At 41.6% G+C, this 19247-nt stretch overlaps 1 protein-coding gene across 1 annotated transcript in view; it reads right to left on the reverse strand.

Annotated features, from left to right (window-relative positions):
- ptprua (protein tyrosine phosphatase receptor type Ua) overlaps positions 1 to 19247 on the reverse strand; it is a 240719-nt gene that overhangs the window by 29458 nt on the left and 192014 nt on the right. Inside the window, 6 exon segments of the mRNA XM_030740851.1 lie at positions 2586 to 2622; positions 9983 to 10059; positions 11947 to 12019; positions 15497 to 15684; positions 16013 to 16173; positions 18614 to 18752. Of these exon segments, the coding sequence (XP_030596711.1) occupies positions 2586 to 2622; positions 9983 to 10059; positions 11947 to 12019; positions 15497 to 15684; positions 16013 to 16173; positions 18614 to 18752 (675 nt within the window).

Raw genomic sequence — 19247 nt, forward strand, 5'->3', positions numbered from 1 at the left:
CAAAAAATTGTAACACAGCCATTTAAATGGAATTACAGCTTGATGTTATGAATGATTAAATGTGGTTCCATGAAGTGGATGGTGACACAGGTCGTCACAGCTGCTCGTTGCCTGCTAAGCATCATTAAAGTGGACCTCTCAGCTGTACTCGGTGGTGTTGGTGCCTTTCGGAACATTTTAAATACAATTTTCTGGCAAATAATTATAGCTTTTCTTGTTGCAAGCTGTAAGTTATGAGTTATGTGTTAGCTTTAAATGGTAGGTGTTTGTGCGATGCACTGCTAACTTGGCACTTCACTCTACATCCATATGGCTGCTTCCGGCTCCTCAATCCAATTGGTGAGGGAACAGTGGCTACACCCACCTTTTATAAAGAGTGCAGTCGGCTGTTTGCCATTTTAAATAAATGCTCCTGTATTACAGTCAAGCATCAGCTACAGAGCTCAGAGCTATGACGTTTTTTTTTTTATTTGGCCATCAACAACAACAGAATAAAACAAATGTAATTTGTAACATTTGTGTGAGACGGGAAAGCCAAATGAACTCATGCTAATGAGAAGAGAAGCTAAACAGACACAGCTGCACCAATTGTAGCAGATCATAGTTCAATGATAGTTCAAATTAACTTAATAATAATAATTCTTTTACATCTGTCTTCTACTGTATATCTGGATGCACTGTGTTTAGCCCAGTGTTGCAAAGATGCTGTAACAAACCAGTGTTATCTATCAGATGTGGCTCAGTATAGGCAGATGCCCCATGCTAAAGTTTTCTGACTCAAATCAAGGGGTATTCCTAAGCATCAAGGGAGGGATGGCGAGCAAATCAAGGTAAAGACATGGAAAAAGTCACAGGTAAGACGGTGGGTTTCTCTCTATGTATGAGATAGAGTGCTACACAACCTTATCTATGCTGGACAGACAGTTTTGATAATATCTTGCAGCAAAGCACATCACACAACTACTCTGTGTTCTCCAGATCAGAGTTAGTGAAAACTCTGTCCTGGTTTTAACTTGTCATGGCTGCAGCAGTCCTGACAGAGCCATCCTTCCCCTGCCCCTGTACTGCCTGATATGAGTGCCCAGTTTTTTGGTGGATAAATATATCAACGGTATACAGTACGTTATAGTGCACAGTAACCTCAAAAATTCTACACTGGAACCAAAAGTTCTTTCTGCTAAGACTGACAAATGTGTTTCACAAATCTCAGTTTACTGCTCACTATTCAGTGAAAAATTCACTGTCCGTTACAGCAGGGCTCTTCAACTCCAGGCCTCGAGAACCCCTGTCCTGCAGCTTTTAGACGTGTCCCTGATCCAACACACCTGAATCAAATGGCTGAATTACCTCCTCAGTATGCAGTCAAGTTCTCCAGAGTCCTGCTAATGACTTCTATATTTGACTCAGGTGTGTTGAAGCAGAGACACATCTAAAACCTGCAGGAGAGGGGGCTCGTGAAGCCCGGAGTTGAAGAGCCCTGCTTTATAGTATAGTAGTGAATGTGTGACTTTGGACACAGCATGGATTTTATCATGTTTAAAACAGGAAAGCCCACTCAAGTAGCTGCAATTATTCTTGTCAATTTATGCCATTTTTTTGTGTGTGATATGATTGCACTAACTGGAAAACTGCAAAACTGAAACTGAAAAACTCATTTCTGGAAAGTAAAGGTGGTTATTGGTCTGCACTACTCAGCTCATATTTCTTTTAAATGATTTATTTTGGGGAATTTAGCCTTTATTTTATAACAGCCGACAGGAAAAAAGGGAGAGAGAGGGGGGTGACACACAGGAAATGCACGCACAATATTTATTTCCAAAATAAAGGAAATCCCCTATCCTACTCTTTAATACTTTATCATTTTTTCCCGGTTCACCTTTAAACCATAGTTGAACCTGAAGTAAATTTTCCCTTCTACTTGAAGATCACACTGGCACTCCTTCCACCTCCTGCCTGCACCCGAGTATGCAGAAAGAGCAAAATGTTAAAGAGAAGAAGAGAAAATTTCTGAGGTTACTTTTGAGACGCGGCAGAACTGAGACCAAAGTGAAAGATGGGAAGAAATCAGAGGGGATTACAGAGCGAAAAACACATTCACTGAATAAACAGGATCAGAGTCGGCAGAGAATAGAGAAAATGTCGCACTCTCTTTCTCTCTCAGCGCCTTTCTCCCTTTCATTCCGTCTCTCTCTGGGTGAGTGTGCGTGCCGCTTGGGAAATGCAGCTTATATAGCGTATCAAAACGACATCAGAGAGCTGGTGTGCCACACATGCAGATGGCAGGGAGGAGAGAAACGGAAGCACAACTTCACACGCAGCGACACTCAGCAGTTTACAGTGCAGAGTGACTGACAGTTACAGTCGACTGTTATAGGAGCGTTTCTCGCAGACGGAGGAAAAGACTTGTTTGTGCTGGATATCCAGATGTGAACGTGATGCAACACAAGCTCCTTGTTGTTTACACATTATTAATTCAGCAAACTCATTTTCATATTGTCAGCTGGGCTGCTGTGTAAAGTGTGCCACAAACAAACATAAATATCAGTAGTGACGCACTGCTGCCGGGTTTGTTACCGTACACTCACCTTGAGTGGCGATGAAGTGGTTTGATCGCTGGTAGCCCTGTGGGACAGAGAGTGGAGATAAGAGGAAAAAATAAAAGAGATGGGAGAGAGTTAATAATTACAGGGATACATGGTAACGTGAGACTCTCGGGGCTGGGCTCGGCTAAATTTCTGTTCTGCTTTTGACTGAGAACTGATCTGTATGTGAGTGTGTTTGACCAGCCAAAAAAAATTCTTTGGACCGTTTCTGGGCACTAGCTCTGGGTGAAGAATCTCACTTGAATTATAATGCAGGAAGAAATGGCATTAATTCAAGTTTCTCTCTGTCTGTCTCAGAGCCAGGTCATTCATTCCAGAGCGAGGGAGCTGCATTTCAAAGGCAGCCCGGTGTGTGGTGCTTTGCATGCAGCCCGGGCTGCTGATCAAAGGTAGATTGACAAGTGAGGGATCTTCAGCTCTAGGAGTAATTCTACCTGAGTGACACTGACTGATCTGACTGTCTCCTTTCTGCTCTGCTTGGCATTACTGCAGTTATGATACATGGTGCGCGGCCTGGAAGGCTGTTAGTGGCATTCTGGCCAGGCAAAGACCTGCGTGCTGAATGCAAAGCAGCCGAGCATGATAGATCCCCAGAATTAAGATCAGTGCAATCTCTCATGACTCACAGGTAAAGTGATTTCAGCTGCTGTATTTGTGTTTGTAAATATGCTGGACGGACACACACACACACACAGTGCAGTCCCTGTAGTCCCTTCAAACTCATATACATGTGTGCGCTACTGAGCCAGGCAGGAACATGAATTACATTCCATAACTGTCATGCTGGAGAGGAATGCTGAGATGGACGGTCATCGCTATGAAAGACTGCAGCGAAGCCATTCCCATGAGCCTCTGTTGCTGAGTTTCCCCTGAGCTGACCAGTTTCCTGTCTGTCACCTTGGCAACCAGTTTCCAACAGCGGGCAGGCAGAAAAACATGAAGCGATGTGAATTCACGATGGATTGAAAAGAAAAGAAAAAGTAAAGATATGCAGACGCGGAACGCTTATCAATTCATTCACAGTAAGACAGAAAAAACTATTTGTTTTGCTTTGACAAATTTGGCTTGCTGCAACTACACCCTGCAACAAGCAAAACCAGACCTTGGTGTATGCAAGTGAATGAACTCATATCCATCATGCATCTCAGAATTGCTTGGAAGAATCCTGCAGGACTTTTAATCATCCTCAGTGACAGCAGCGGAGGCTGTCAGAGGGAGTTTTCAAACTTAAAACTGTGGGAATAACCAATTCAAGACACTCGCAGCCTGCATCTGAAAAGCAGCTGCACGAGAAATGAAATAAAGCACTCTCAGCGGCAGGTGTACAATGAGCTACTTAAGCAAAAAAAAAAGCAAAAAAATACATTCAAATCTTACAATAGTTACACATATTATATTTCATGCTTTGCTATTGTATTTTAGACTCTAGAGATCACAAATTATACCTTTATGTAGGAAAAACATCCTGTGCAGTTTCTGTGGAGTAATTACTGCACATCCCACTCAAAAGCTGCTACAAGATGTTTGTACCAATCTTTTAAAAAAATAATAAAAAAATCAATATATAGACTCCTGTGAACATCATTTCCCTCATGCTGGCATTCATAAATAGGAATATTTTCTTAGACTGAGAAAATGTATCTCTTTGTATTTTAATCATATAGGTAATATCAAAACATGTTTGCAGTTTGGACTCATTTTCTGCTTTCGCATCTGTGTCCTGTTCTCTGCAATATTTCTAACAGCATCTGCCCATCAATCCCTGCTGAGCTTTCATGCATGGCTGAGAATTCTGACATGAAAAATGTTGCTCTTATTAACTGCAGACGATCAGAACAGCGATGATATATGGCTGAAACCAAGAGCTGAGGATTCATGTTGCCCATCTATTCCTCCCCTACTAAAGAATAACCGTGTGGAGTAATTAGCCAGCAGATAATGAATGCACTGAATAAATCCTCACACGTTTGCAAAGGCAGTGTTGGCAATTTGTTTTCACTGCAGCTGGCAACTTTTAAACCCCCTTCAACGACTTCAACAAACATCAGTAAAGATAGAACACATCATTACAAATCTAGCAACATTTGGATCAACTTCAACTCTCCTTGTGGAGCCTCATTAATATGTTTAAGTAAATGAAAAGTGGTTATCTGGCCTGTGTCCAGTGTGTAGAAGGGAACGTCACATTCAGCTGGCCAATCAACAGCCAGACAGACATGACAATTAGCTATCAACCAATCACTGAACCTCAGTGTTTCAGCCTCCTAATGCGTGGATGTCTGTCATTTGAAAAAGAAAGTTCCAACAGTGCTCCAGAAGTTAACTGTTGGGTTAGTGCCATGAATCAGATTTAACACTTGGACTGATAATTTGGATAATTTAAAACTACTTAGCACACACACACACACACACACACACACACACACACGCACACACACACACACACACACACACACACACACACACACACACACACACACAGGCAAATAACATTTTCACATCTTTAATTTCAACATTCATCTTTAGTCTTTCTGACATAAGCCAGTGTGTGATTAATTAACCTAAAGATGACTTACTGTGATGTGAAACAGGGTCGCAACACTCAGATATTGTGACTGCTTACTGAGCTTTACAAAAGTTTGGTATTTTATATAGTAATGGGTCAGAGCCCACAGACAGCCTGCAAGGTGGTGGCAGCAGAGACGCATCTGACAAACCTGGATGTTGCATCTACGTGTGCATATCTATGGCAGGCAGTCAGAAAGCCTGCTATTTGGTGCAGTTTTGTGGCTTTCTGATGCTACCAGGTTAGCTTTTTTTTGTGTGTGTGTGGGGGGTGTAATTAGTCACTGAGAATCAAGCCCACAGGTGTGATCTTCCATCTGCTCTCTTACTCTGAGATGCCTGATAAATATGGGCCCTCATACTAGTGTTTTTTGTTGTTTTCCACAGTTCCCTGTCTCTGTATATATTTACAATTCCTCCTGTCATACTGTGTATAAACATGAGCTCTGACCTCATCTTTTCTCCTCTGTATTATACAATCAGCCCCTTTATAGCAAAGACTGATGTGAAGCAAAAACTCCAGGTGAGCATTTGACTGTGGATGAGACTGCCATGGTCAGTTTGGGAGAAAAAAGTAAAAACTCAGGAGGAAAGTGATGGTTAATGGTGGAAAGGCTCAGCAGCTTAGAGAGGGAAAGGGAAGGAGGATCTGCCAGAAAAAAGAAAAAAAGAAGAAGAAATGCCGTGGAGGACTGGCAGGGAGAACCAGAGGGGGCAGCATGAAAAGAAGAAGAGAAGCAAGATACTTACTTCCCTGTTTATCCGAATCTAAGAGATGCCAGAAGGTTGAAAAGAAGGCAGGGTGGGGATCAGAGAGAGAGAAAGAAGGAAAGCAGGGGAGGAAACAAGAGCTAGTTATTGGGATCAAAGACCAGAAGAAGAGTGTTATGAAATGGTTAAAAAGCAGTTTGCACCGAGGTCCTGTGGAGAGAAAAATGTCCAGAAACCTTTAATTCTCGTGTTTGTGTGATGAAGGCCAACTTTTAGTCTTTATGGGAACCACAGTCTTTTAGTCTTTTGTCTTGCAAGAAGAAAATAAGCAGTCCAATCATCTTCAGCATTTTACATCTTCGCTAAGATTGCTGAAAAGGGACAAGAAAGATAAAAGACTGTGGTAGCAGGTTATCATCTGAGGGTGGGGAAAACCCTGAGTTATCCTAGCTGTTAATAACATCAATGACACTTTAATAAGTTCTGCAGTAAAGCTGGGCCCATGGGAGAGCGCCTCAGGAACTACAAAATGTTCTTCGATACATACTATGAATTGTTCATTGTGAACATTTTAAAGTCGCAGCGTATTCAGAGATTCTTTAGGAGTTATGTCCATCCTGGATAATTTCATATTCGGGATTTGTGTGAGAACTAAAAATGAAGAGGGTGGAATGGTATGTGCCATAACCACCGTCTAACATAAGGAAGAAACCAGTTTATCACATCATGTCTTATTTTTTGTGGTCAACTGGGAACATAGAGACACTGTGAAGAAGTTAGCTGCAGCAATGAAGCTGAAAGAGTGTGAAGGACAGAGTTTATAATGAAGCTAAGCATATACTCTGACTGATCTGTCTAAACCATCGCTTCTCACAGTTTGAGAAGTCACGTAACGTATTCTAAATCTCAACTGTAAGTCGAACAGTTAGACAAAGAAATCCATCACTGACCCACATTTTAGACTGTGAATCTAATGACTGACAAATATCAACACATCTCTGTCACTGTTTTTAATGACAGGTGGTTTGGTTCTGAATTTCTTGAGGAGCTTGTGAGTCTGATCACTTGTTGGAAACAGTACTGTGCAAAAGTCTTGAGCCACCCCTCATTGCTTTATATTTTGCTTCCAAGAAGCCAGACGTCCCTGTTATTTTTAAAAGTGGTCTTGAGCAATAGTTCTCCAGGTTTTCTGGGGGTCTTTCAGAGCTCTTTCACTCATGATCACTCCAGCTCTTCTACCTGACCATTCTCAGAGGATCTGAGAAAGCACCTGTAAAACTTAGTAGAGGCTCTGTCTTTGTTTGGGGCTGAATTCCAGCCAGTGGTGTTGGGGATCTTGTCAAATCTGATGGACTTATGTATGTAGAAAAGTACCATCAGATTTTGATCCACCATGCAGATCTGCAATACCATCTTTAAGGTGCCTGACTGGCAATAGCTTCATTTTTTGGCATGACAATGATCCCAAACACACTTCCAATGCATTAAAAGTATACCTGGACAGAAAAACACACAAAGGAATGCTCTCAGTTATGGACTGTCCTCCCCAAAGGCCAGACATCAACATTACTGAAGCAGTCCAGCAATGTTTTGACAGAACAGAACCAGAGGTTAATAAAAGAAGATCTTTGGTTCCTGATGTATACTTAAAGAAATTACCAGAAAGAGTTCAGGCTGCTTGATGAATAAAGGTGGTCATACCAAATATTGACTGACAAGCTTATATTTGCACATTTCATAGATTCTTGCATCTATTTCCCATTTTCCTAGGAAAAAAAAAAAAAAAAAAAAATATATATATATATATATATATATATATATATATATATATATATATATATATATATATATATATATATATATATATATATATATATATATATATGGTATGGTTCAAGACTTTTGCATAGTACTGAATGTATTTCTCCATGGCACTTAAAACATGCATTGCACTTCTAGGCAAAGGCTAAGAAACCTATGCAATGCATTTACCTACAACTGCCAATGTTCTTCCTAACACATGATACAACCCCAACCTTTTAAAAAGTAATATCCAGAAAATAAAATGAAACTCTTTTGTGCCAGTGTGGTGCAGATGGAGTTTGTTTTTTGGATTTGAAGATCATATGGAGAAAATGAGTTTTATGTATTAGAATTAGAAATCAACGAGTCTCTGAATTAAACCACTTTAAACATTAATGAAAAACCCTGGAGCCTTTGTAAAACTGTTACAGGACTTAATGTTTTTGCAACACTGCTCCAGTCTGTTCTCAGAAATAAACTTACAGTGCCTAACAGATAATTAGACCATCCGTCCTAAAAACAAGAAAACTCAAATGTTTTAGAAATCTGTCAAAATCTTGTTTAAAACTAAAAATTACTGAATTCACTGAACAGAATTCATGTTTTTATACCCAAATTTGAGTCGGCACACTGGACTTCTCTGAGAATCAGGAATTAATTAAGTAAATACCAATAAAATAATGTGTTTTACTATTTTTCTGCTTCTTGGTTTAACAAACAATTTGATAATGGATAACAACAATAAACATACTTTAGCATTTAAAATATCACTTTGAATAAAGTAATGGAATGGCAGATTAACCATTACAGAAACATAAAAAGATGATTTTGGTAGCTGAGGCATAAACCTGACATTGGGTGGTGGTCTAACAAGTTTCTTCAGCATTGTGTGTACTGTATTACTGAATAAACTAAGTTGAATTGTTCTGTAATGGTACTTTAAGTACACCAGGTGACACACAATGATAAGACAGACAATCATAAACCTGGTATATTGAGCTTTTTTGCTGGACCAGAATTTTATCTCAAGCTTTTTGATTGGTTTGCTCAGCCATTCCTATACTCCCATTTTATCGAAAACCAACCAACTGTAACGGGCATCACTGCCCAAGCGCCTAACAGGATATCAAAGTCTCTTGAATTTTAATTGCATCTTTTGGTGTCAGCCTAGATGGAAAAAAAAAAAAAAGAAAGGTTCATCTGAAGATTTTACAAAAAAAAAAATGTCTTGCCACCCCTGCAAAACATGTGATCCTGCATTTGAATGAACGGGGAGGATCTAAACTTTTCAGTTTAACCTTTTAAAAAGCAATGTTCCATTTATTCCAGCCTTGGCCTCTTCTATGAATCATTTGGAATCATTTCACTGCAGTGTTGTGAGCCAAGGGTCTTGGCATGACATGCAAGTGGTGCTGTAGCCTGCACAGTTAATGACACAAAGGTCCTTGGAGCACTCATTCTAATGGAGCCATCATGGAGCACTAAAGGGGATGAAGTGGCTACACACAAAACTCTGAGTTTTAACCGATGGCATACATGAGTCAGGCACCCACCACCACCGATCTGCCCCTTTACATTTCCTTTTATTCAGCAAACAACTGCTGAAACAAATGGTGCAATACAGCAATCAGAGACCATAAGGGTGTGTATTAAACCTGAGATTAATACTTCAGAAGACTGCATAAAGGGAAGAATGTTGAAAGGTTTTTCAGCTCCTTTGAAGTGACCCTTCTATTTTGAGTGAGCAGCAGAGCTCACAGCCTGACCTGCACTGAAAGAAAAGTCCTTCAGACACTGTCGCTCCATCTAATGCAAAACTGCAGAGATTGAATCTCAAGGGAGAGCAACTTGCTGCTGGGACTGGAGAGGCTCCCTGAGATACTCACTCGAGCTGAACTGTAGGTGAGATCACAATATCTGAAAGCATATGAAAGGATCAACAGAGTTATATTGAGTCCAATTTTAATGTTCAATGTCGCCTTACAAAACCACTTGGGTGAGGCCGGCTGCTCAGAGCTTATGGGCTCTTGCTGGAACTTTAGAGATATTGCAATAAAATCATTTCATTGTTTCAAAGCTTATGTGCACTAACACACAAAGACACAATGCTATGTTGTGGATTTAGTCATTAAATGATAGTTCAGACTGAGATGACAGCATGGGGAGGTGACTGCTGGTCAAGCACCAGGTCAACAACAACAATAAAAGACAACTGATATGAGTTCTTAAGGCAGAGCTGTAGGATCAGCATGGACAGAGATGTAGGAGTAAGAGATGAGGTAGAAGGAAACGTAACTTACGTCGATGTAGTTGGCATTGACATAATCGGAGCTGGGATCTGCAAGGAGGGAGTGGAGCTTGACTCGATGACGATCATCTACAATGCACAAAAAAATGAAGACCTATCAGTAAGTATTTTAATATTAAAAGGGCACATACTGGGTCAAAACAAGCCACTGTGGGCACTCCACACTTTTCCTGCTGAGACCCATGGCCTCATTCTTGGAGGTGCTAATTCTAATTCCTGCCGCTTCACACTCAGCTGCAAAGTGCTCCAGTGCGAGCACCACCCGGTGAACCACGTCATCTGCAAAAAGCAGAGACGGAGATCCTGGGGTCACCAAAGTCGAAGCCTTCCACCACGTGGCTCGAAATACTATGCATAAAAACTATGAACAGGATTGGTGTCAAAGGGCAGCCCGAAGCACCTCCCACAGGATCCCCCGAGGGATGCAATCAAATGCCTTCTCCAAGCCCACAAAGCTCAAGTAGACTGGTTGTCTACTGTATGTGCAGCACAACGTACATATAGCATTTAACATATAGCCCTACCTGTAACCACAAGTTACTAGCCCCGTGGATGAGTAGAGTCCACATCCCCCATCTTGAACAGCAGCTGGTGACGGCAGTCATTGTTTTGCTCTGAATATCCACAAAAGAATCCACAAATGGTGGAGAGCTGCTGCCATTACACTGAGCTCACTGAGGCTGCACAGGAGAACTGAAAGTACAGTACCCAGCTGCAGTTCTAATGGTAGAATAAACTCTGTCCATGGATGAGGAGCTTTGTGGAGAGGCAACCAATTACTGTTCTGTCAGAAAATATACAGCACCAGTCAAAAGTATTATTTGTCCATTAATAAGCATGGGTGTGCCTTCTCTCACATGTAAATGCACCCCCTCTTGCTGCTGTCCCAAATACAATGCATTTCTGTACCACACAAATAGCATATAACACATAACCCTACCCTACCTTATTCTGACCAGGTAGGGTCAGAATAAAGAAATAAATAGCAAAGAAAAGACTTTTGGACAACTATGAAACAGTTAAAGACTAAAAACTGGTTCAAGAGTAAAAGAAGCAATTACCATTTTGGGACTGATTGATCAAATGCTCTTATTACTTTTTAACTGGGCATATTTTTTTCTGGACTACTTTACCATTTCCTCTGATTATATTTGCATTGCCAAGTAATACATTTTGCATCATCTGCCATCGTCGGGCAGAGATGCTGCTGCTGTGCTCACAGCCAGTGGCTGTTTACTCTTGCTCCCTGGCCTTTTAAAAAGAAGAATGAGCAATAAATGCATCATACAAGGTATCACATTATCACTCCTTTCTCTTGACTGTCACTGTATTATAAGTGGACTCTAGCAGCACAGCAATGCTTTACCTGGCTCAGGTGGAATCTGAAAATGATTGCAATGTAGCAGAGAAGAATTATGAGGAAAAGCAAAAGTAGACGTGACCCCTTTGGAGGTCTGTGCATTATCACTTCAAATGCAGATTACCACTAATAAGTATGACAAACCCACAGAAGAAAAAATAGTCCTCATAAAGCTTAACATCATTGTCACAGCACAGCAAAGACTATTTCTGAGACTTTTGTATAAAAGCTCTAAAAAAAAAAAAAAAACATAAAGTAAGGCATTTAGTATTCCTCCTATAGAGGCAAACATTTCAAAAACATCATTAAACACACAGTTAAACAATCAATTTTAATTAATCAAACCTTAATCACATATTTAACAAGAATCAACAGCCATTCCACTGGGAGTAAAAACGATTACTGGGTACCTTTGGCTGACTTGCAGGAGGCAGGCAGTGGCATTGTTAAATGGTGATCTACTTTACAGTGTGTGTATAAAAAGCTATTAATGTTAAGGTGTGCTGTAACCTACAATTAAAAACTGGAACGCAGCCAAGCAGCAGCACAAATAACTCGAAGAACTCAACACGTTGGCTCGGTGCACATATACTTACGGCTTAGCAGGCTATCGTGCCTTCCTTTGGTCTTGTCTTTCTTTTTTGTGACATCCCAGCCATCAAAAAAACTCTGCAGATTAAAAAGAAATAAAATGTTTTTAGAAACAAAAACAACAGGCAGCTGCGAGGTGTCTTTGGAGCGTCTTGACACCCACAGTGGGAACAACTTTGCCAGTGCACTCCAAAGTGTTACCCTAAGGTCGTCTTAGTAACTTCAGTGTTACAGCATCTTGCCAAGTCATCAACAGACATCTGCCACAAGATAGCGGGAAGCGACCGAGGCTGAGAAACTACACGCGGGCGGCGCTGAGAGATGGCTGCAGCCTTGGAAAGGAGAAGGTGGCCCTCTGCAGTCATTCTCATTCTGAATGCAGTGCGAGACTCACGGCTCGAAGAAGCCGTTCCTATATAGCACCTCAATGTTAAACTGCTAAACTTGTGACAGCTGTTTATGACAACCATCGATTAAATCTGCTGGCGCAGTGAGATGAGTCATTGAATCTAAATCAATACTATAAGCTGAGCAAAAAGACAGAAAAAGAAAAAAAAAAAAAATGGGCCTGACAGAAGCGGTGTCATATTCTTTTGCATTTTAAAAACCAGCCTGATCTCCCTGCTGTATCAGCAGGCACATCCAGGCTCTCATACTGAGGCACGCTGCCTCTCATCTACAGCAGGCCGATCCCTCCCGGGCAGCAGTTGCCAAATTGGTACCACCTGAGATCCTAGTCGAGCAGGAGAAAGAAAGCTAATCAGAGGATTATATCAGCCACTGACATCGGTACTGGTAATGCCTGGTCTAATCCTGCTTAATAAATCTGAATATGTCCAACACCCCTTTTGGTTGGAAACAACATTCTGTTGGCCTTTATGGAGCTTTATTTATTTCTGCTCTTGTATCCTTTCAGAAAAACACAACACGCTCTCTGCTTTAAAAAAGATGAAGCTCGGCAATAGCGGCTGACATTCAAGCTACATATCAGGATTGACCAACTCTGCCAGTGCAACGGTGGCTAAAATAAGAGCAAATGCTTCTAACATTCCCAGAACTTTACCTAAAATATATCAGAAAACCTGCTGAAGGAAAAAAAAAAAAAAAAGATGTTTAAAAGGACAGGCTTGGGATTAAATCTCATGTTTAAGCAAAAAAAAAAATAAATCTTAAGTATCCCACAACAAAATCTTATGGCAATCAAGCCAATCTTTCTTGAAAGTAGTTGCCCCTGAAGTGATACCTACTGTACGTATAGAAGAGGAGGGAACAAACTGAAAAACTCCTTCAACTGGAAACATTTTGAATTTCCACATTAAAATTCAATAAACCTCCAACAGTGAACGATGAGGTAGACTTCCTGCTGCGGTATTTCTTTCATATTCTGACTCTCATAGGAGTTTCCTTTATTTCCAGTAGTTAGAAGCTGCTGTGAAAACATCTGGTATTATTTACTGTATATGTATTTGGTTATATGCGACTTCTTTTTGTCTTTATTAGATCGTGATTTTAGATGATAGGAAAGTTAGGTGAGAAAGTGGGAGGATATCATGAAGGAAAGGATGAAATCAAACTCAGGAACAGCCTTCAGTACTGGGTGGACACACGAGTAAAGTCATGAAGAAAAAGTTCTCCCATCAATTACCTCAAAGTAATTGTTTCTGTATAACTTTATCCTGCTTTCACATCATTGTGGAGGTCACTGAGCTTTGTAGAGCTCTCTTAACCTCCACAACTCTCCTAAGAGATGAACTTTACTTCTAGGAGGTTGCATCCTGGTGAAGGGGGACAACTACTGTACTCACTGACTTCTGTTCCAGATGTTGACTTTCACAACACATACTGTACCCTACCTACCCTTAGCGCCTGACTCATTCACCCCCCCCCCCCCCCACAATGCCTTGCAACATGTCTGATCAATGGCAGCAGCAGTATGACCCTGTGGGAAATAAGGGTTATGAAGTCTGACAGCAGAGTGCAGGCTGATCCCCTTCATCTTGTTTATTTCTCCAGGCGATGGGGAGCCAGACCGAGGAGTGAAAAAGCGACCCGTATATTGATTTTGGAGGTGGGGGTGGGGGCTGGGTGGGGGGGATTTGTTGGCCCCTCAGGTGATAGCTTAATGAATTGAAAAAGTGCATTTGGCTTCCTGCAGGTGCGGACAAAAAAAAGCCCCATCACGACTGGATGTGAACTTCATATTTTATTAACAAGAATTCTGAGTGGAATAACTTTGGAAACAGTAATTAGTCCACACAGAAGCAGAAAGTTCAGTATATCTGCATTAACTCTGTAATGCAAATGAAGTAAAACAGCATTTTACTGCTTTCTCTGGAATATTCAAGGCCCCATTTAAGTTGAAAACAGACGGTACTGGTCTGCAATATTACAGAGATGGGGCTCTGTACACTGTAACATATCTGGAATTCTGACACGATGCCATCTGACATATGATTCACTTATTTTTCTCAGCTAGAAAGAAGTAAATGAAATTTCACAGTTGTGAGGCCCTTAGCTGTAATGTTCTTGACCAGTGACTTTTGCTCTGTGCAGATTCTTCCACTCCAAAGTTGCAAAATCAATTTGCTACAGAGCTGTGAACTGATGTAGATGTTGACAGGAATCAAATAAAACAACTATGGAAGTGTAATATGACCAAACACTTTGAAAGACTGTAACTTTTGGTAATGTGGCTGCCTCTGATTCTGTTCTCTGTCAATCCCACGCTGCTTCAGTAATGTTGCTCTGGGGAGGCCAGTCCATGACCGATACTATTCCAACGTGTGTGTTTTTAACCCAGGTGCTTTTACTGCACTGGAGGTGTGTTTGTCATGCTGAAAGGCAAAGCCAGTCAGATGATTTCCAGATGGTGTTGCAGCAAAAGCTGACAGTACTTTTCTGCACTCATAATTCCATCAGTTTTGACAATTTCCAAAACATCACTGGCTGAAATGCAACAGAAAATCCCAACAGAGCCACCACTATGTTTCACAGACGGCTGTAGACACTCACAGTTGCACCTCTCTCCTGACCTCATACATATATATTGGCAACAATTTGAACCACAAATTTGAAATTTGGATTCATCACTCCATCACACCTGTTGCAACTGAGTTTCAGTCCAGTTCTTGTGTAATTTTGACTGAACTGAACGTCCAGAGAAAAAGACCACTTGAAAAAATGAATAAGAAAGTCTGGAAGCAAAATATAAAGAAATGAGGGGTAGTTCAAAACTTTTGCACAGTACTGTACACTTAGGGAGAGCAGTGACTGTTAATGAGTGCACAACCCACATACTCATAGCTTACACTGCGTAGTCGTATTTGTCGGTCTGAACGTACATATAGGCAATCACAATAGGGATCGAGACGCATTAGGCTACATGTGGCTTGCAGTTAGCTACCAGGGGGATTAACAGTTTAAATAGCTCCAAAAAATTATGAACAGACACTTGAAATTGCTCTATAACAAAAAACTAAACTGTTAGCCAAACCTAACAGATAAACAGTTAATGAAGCACAAATGTGTTTTTTCCCCACTTTTCTTCAGTTTTACCTCATACTCCTGTTTGAAACCATATCCCTCAGCTGTCTTCATCTGGTTGATGTGCTGGAGGAGGTCAGCCACCCTTACAGCAGGATGGAGCTGACCCGTGTGATATGGCGAGCTCTTCCTCCGACAGTGACGTTGGGGTGAGCCTCCCAGTAAACTGCTGGACTCGTTGACGGAGCTCCGCTGCTCGTCTGGGAACACAAACACATACAGTTGGAGGCCTCCAGCTGACACCGAGGATTCTGCAGCACAGACTCTGTTCTTTTATATTAATGTAAAACAGTCTAGGGGGCAGCTTAAGGGGAAAAGTCAGCATCTCTGTAGACATGCGAGGGCTGCTGCAGAATATTCAAACAGACGAGAGGCTTCCTGGAGATTTCTCTGTCAAGAGTTTGATTATTGATTGATTATTATTTGACAGAACAGGTTGATACATGTTTGAAAGTCAGGAAGGTCGGGAAGCTGCATTCTCTCTGAGACGCTTTCTCAAGAGGACTCGTGTGTTCCTTGCTGTCTTACTTCGAGCGTTGCAGCCGTGGGCATCCATGAAGGAATGAGCCATCCTCTCATCTTGCTGGAGAGTGCTCTGCTCTGTCATGCTGCAATCCAGAGAGCTCAGCTTCCGACTCTTCTCCTGCCTGTAGGACATGGCTGCCTTGTTTATGGCCACCTTCTTCCTACTGTAGAGAGGCAGGCAGAGAGGTGGGAGGATAGAAAAAGGCAGGGAGCAAATATAGACAGAGCACCACAGAGAAGGTGAGGAGTGAGAGAAAGGCAGGCAAAGAGATAAGGAAGAAAGGAAAGGAGGGGTGGGTGAGGAGATGAGAAATTGGACTGAAGGGGAAATAAACGGGCCACGAGATTGAAACTGGACGAGGGGAAAAGGGAGATTTGGTGATAGCAAGAGTGTGTTGGGGGTGGCAGTACGGTTGTGCTGAAGTGGGGTGTGGGTGTGTGTCTATGTGTGTGTGTGTGTGTGTGTGTGTGTGTGTGTGGGGGGGGGGGGGGGGGGGGGGGGGGGTGTCTATTTGATACTGGAGGATGTGGTGGGGATAGCAATGCTTATTTCCACTCTAGTAATCCTGAGGCTACAAAGGGGGCAAGCAAGGAGAAGATGGCATGAGGGTGGAAGGTGGAGAAATGAGTAACTTACGGGTAGTAAGGGTAAGAATAGAAGTCCCTTCTGATTAGCATGAAGGAGGAGGAAAGGAGAGAGACAGAGAGTGAGGAGAAAAAAAAAAAAAGAGAAGTGACTATGGTTTATCAAGATGGACATCAGAAAGATAAATGAAGATGCTCAGTGCGCTGGAATGTTCCTAGCCGGCCATCGTGAAGCAGAATCAAAGCATCCAAAATGAAGACAGGGCTCAGCACATAACAAAACACCAACAAAAATGAATTTTAACTGATGGAGGTCTGAGAACGTCATAAATAAAACCGATAGTGCAAAGAGTTGTTTGGATCTTTCATCAGCATAACTCTCATTAAATAATTCCAGCGTTCAGGAACATATTAAGGAACTAAAGGCTTCCTGAACCAGTAATGATGTATTGTTTCCATGGCAATCTAAGGAGGATTAATCAATGACATTTTAAAAAGCAGCAAAATGTGAAATATATAAAACAATGACCATATCAAGAATTTAGGGGATCGCCATCCCTAATATCTAATGGATTTTTTCCTTCTGCATAAATTAAAATTCCTCCTCTGCTTCATTAATCACAGGATTTCCTTTGTAGCTCTCTGTCGTGCTTAAAGGATACCGAACAATTTAATAAGCGTGTTTGCTTTATTAGAAATGGTAGTCGCAATATAGTGATTTAAAACACTCATGCGCCTGACTAATGAATGGCATTTAGCGCATCACACTTTATCTAAAAAGTTCCTAAGTTTTCAGGAAAAACCGTCCCGAGCAAGCAAACTGACTGACACACAAACACACACACCCCTGACTCACATGAGAGGAAGAACATGGATGGATCTACTGTAGGTCTCGCAGACTTTGTACATTTAATATATTTTAGTTTAATATTCAAGTTGATTTCATCTTTTATACGATGGCTATTCATTTTTTAAGTGATCAAAGTCTGGCTTATTTTGGCCTCAGGTTCATCAGCCTCGAGTGAGCCTCATGAAACATAATAAGCTGTTGACTCCTGCACCTCCACAAAGTGTTTCACTACATTTAAAGTTGGTGCATAGCTGAGATTTAGCATGCAGCAAGCACATGCTTTATTTTTGATCCTCGCCTGCATTTGACCAGCACCCTCCTGAATATACATAACACTGTGCTACTCTGATAGTCCTGATGATAACCGAAACCATTAGCATATACAGTCACTCTTTGTACACGCCCAGAGATAATATCATGCACCTAAAATATAAACAGGTCTGCTTCCATTGCACCCACGTGGCTGTCTAGTTTCTATTGTGCTGGCGAGATTGGCCCAGTGAATCTTATCAGTCACTGCCTTCCTCCAGACACCCCCATTCATTCTCCCTCTATTCACAGTGAGAAAATTCCTCTGGGCTGAGGAGCCCACCCCTACCCCCTACCCTCACAAAAAAGCAAAAAACAACCTTCCTAACCAATTACTAACCCATCCACTGGCACCTCACAGCTGCTTGCCTCATGTAATTGAGTGGGCAATGGAATAACATGCCCTTTGATGAAATATTTCACACTCAGATGAGTGTTCCACCATTGCCCAGCGAGCAAAAGAAGAATACACTGCAGGTGCGATTGACGACAGAGGTAATTTGCAGGTGGAAAGCAGCCAACGATTCCAGTGCGAACAGGCTGCATTTGAATGTGCTCAGCCAACACGCAGACCTTGAAATTAAAAGATGAGATGAAACACAAAAGCTCGGCTGAGGCAGCGCTGGGAGAGTTTAGGATTAATGCTCTACTATTCCACTAACTCTGGTTGTAATTCACTCTCGCTGCCAAATGCTTTCCTCAATAGACCCTAGCTGCCAAGTGGGATGGAGATAAATTTACTCCTCTGGATGGCCTGTGCAGGAACAATAAGACTTCAAACCATAAATGTTTAACTGTGAAAGGGTCTAACCCATCTCATGTCAGCTGGCCAGCAAACAAACATTTTCACAGCCACTCACCCCTTCTTGACGATAATGACGATGGCCCCCAGCAGCAGAATGAGGACCACGAGGCCACCAGCGCAGGCTCCCAAGATCAGACCCATGTCCTCGGCATGCTGGGATACCTCCAGAGCCCTCTTAGAATCCTTACAAGCAGCTGTACATGATGGACAGGTGAGGAAGCACAAGAGAAAGACTGGAAGTTACAAAGACAGCATCCACTGTGAATGGCTGGTCTCCTCTAAATGCAAACTCTAGGCGCAACAGTTGGTGATTTGGTGTCGATAAAATGATTGATTTTGGAATCATTACCATAAACAAAACCGCAAACAGGATTGGCAGCATTTCTGAATTGGTTTTTGGCACACAGCAGGAAGAAAATGCTGGATTATTATCATCACAAATAGAACGCAAATGGTGATTCAACCCAGTGACCAAAATATATCTTTTAAGCACACAACTCACGTTTGAAATGACTGGTTTATAACAACAGAAGAAAACAGTTGCCATTTAGGCTCTGAGCTCAAATATGCTAAATATAAAGTCGGGAAGTGATAAGCAAAGTATCTCCCAGAGCCAACAGGAAGATGTTGGGGTGGTGGAGGTTTTTTTTGTGCGTGTGTGTGTGTATGTGTGTTGACAATAAAAATTC

This window comes from Archocentrus centrarchus, chromosome 11, assembly GCF_007364275.1.
Source record: "Archocentrus centrarchus isolate MPI-CPG fArcCen1 chromosome 11, fArcCen1, whole genome shotgun sequence".
NCBI lineage: Eukaryota > Metazoa > Chordata > Actinopteri > Cichliformes > Cichlidae > Archocentrus > Archocentrus centrarchus.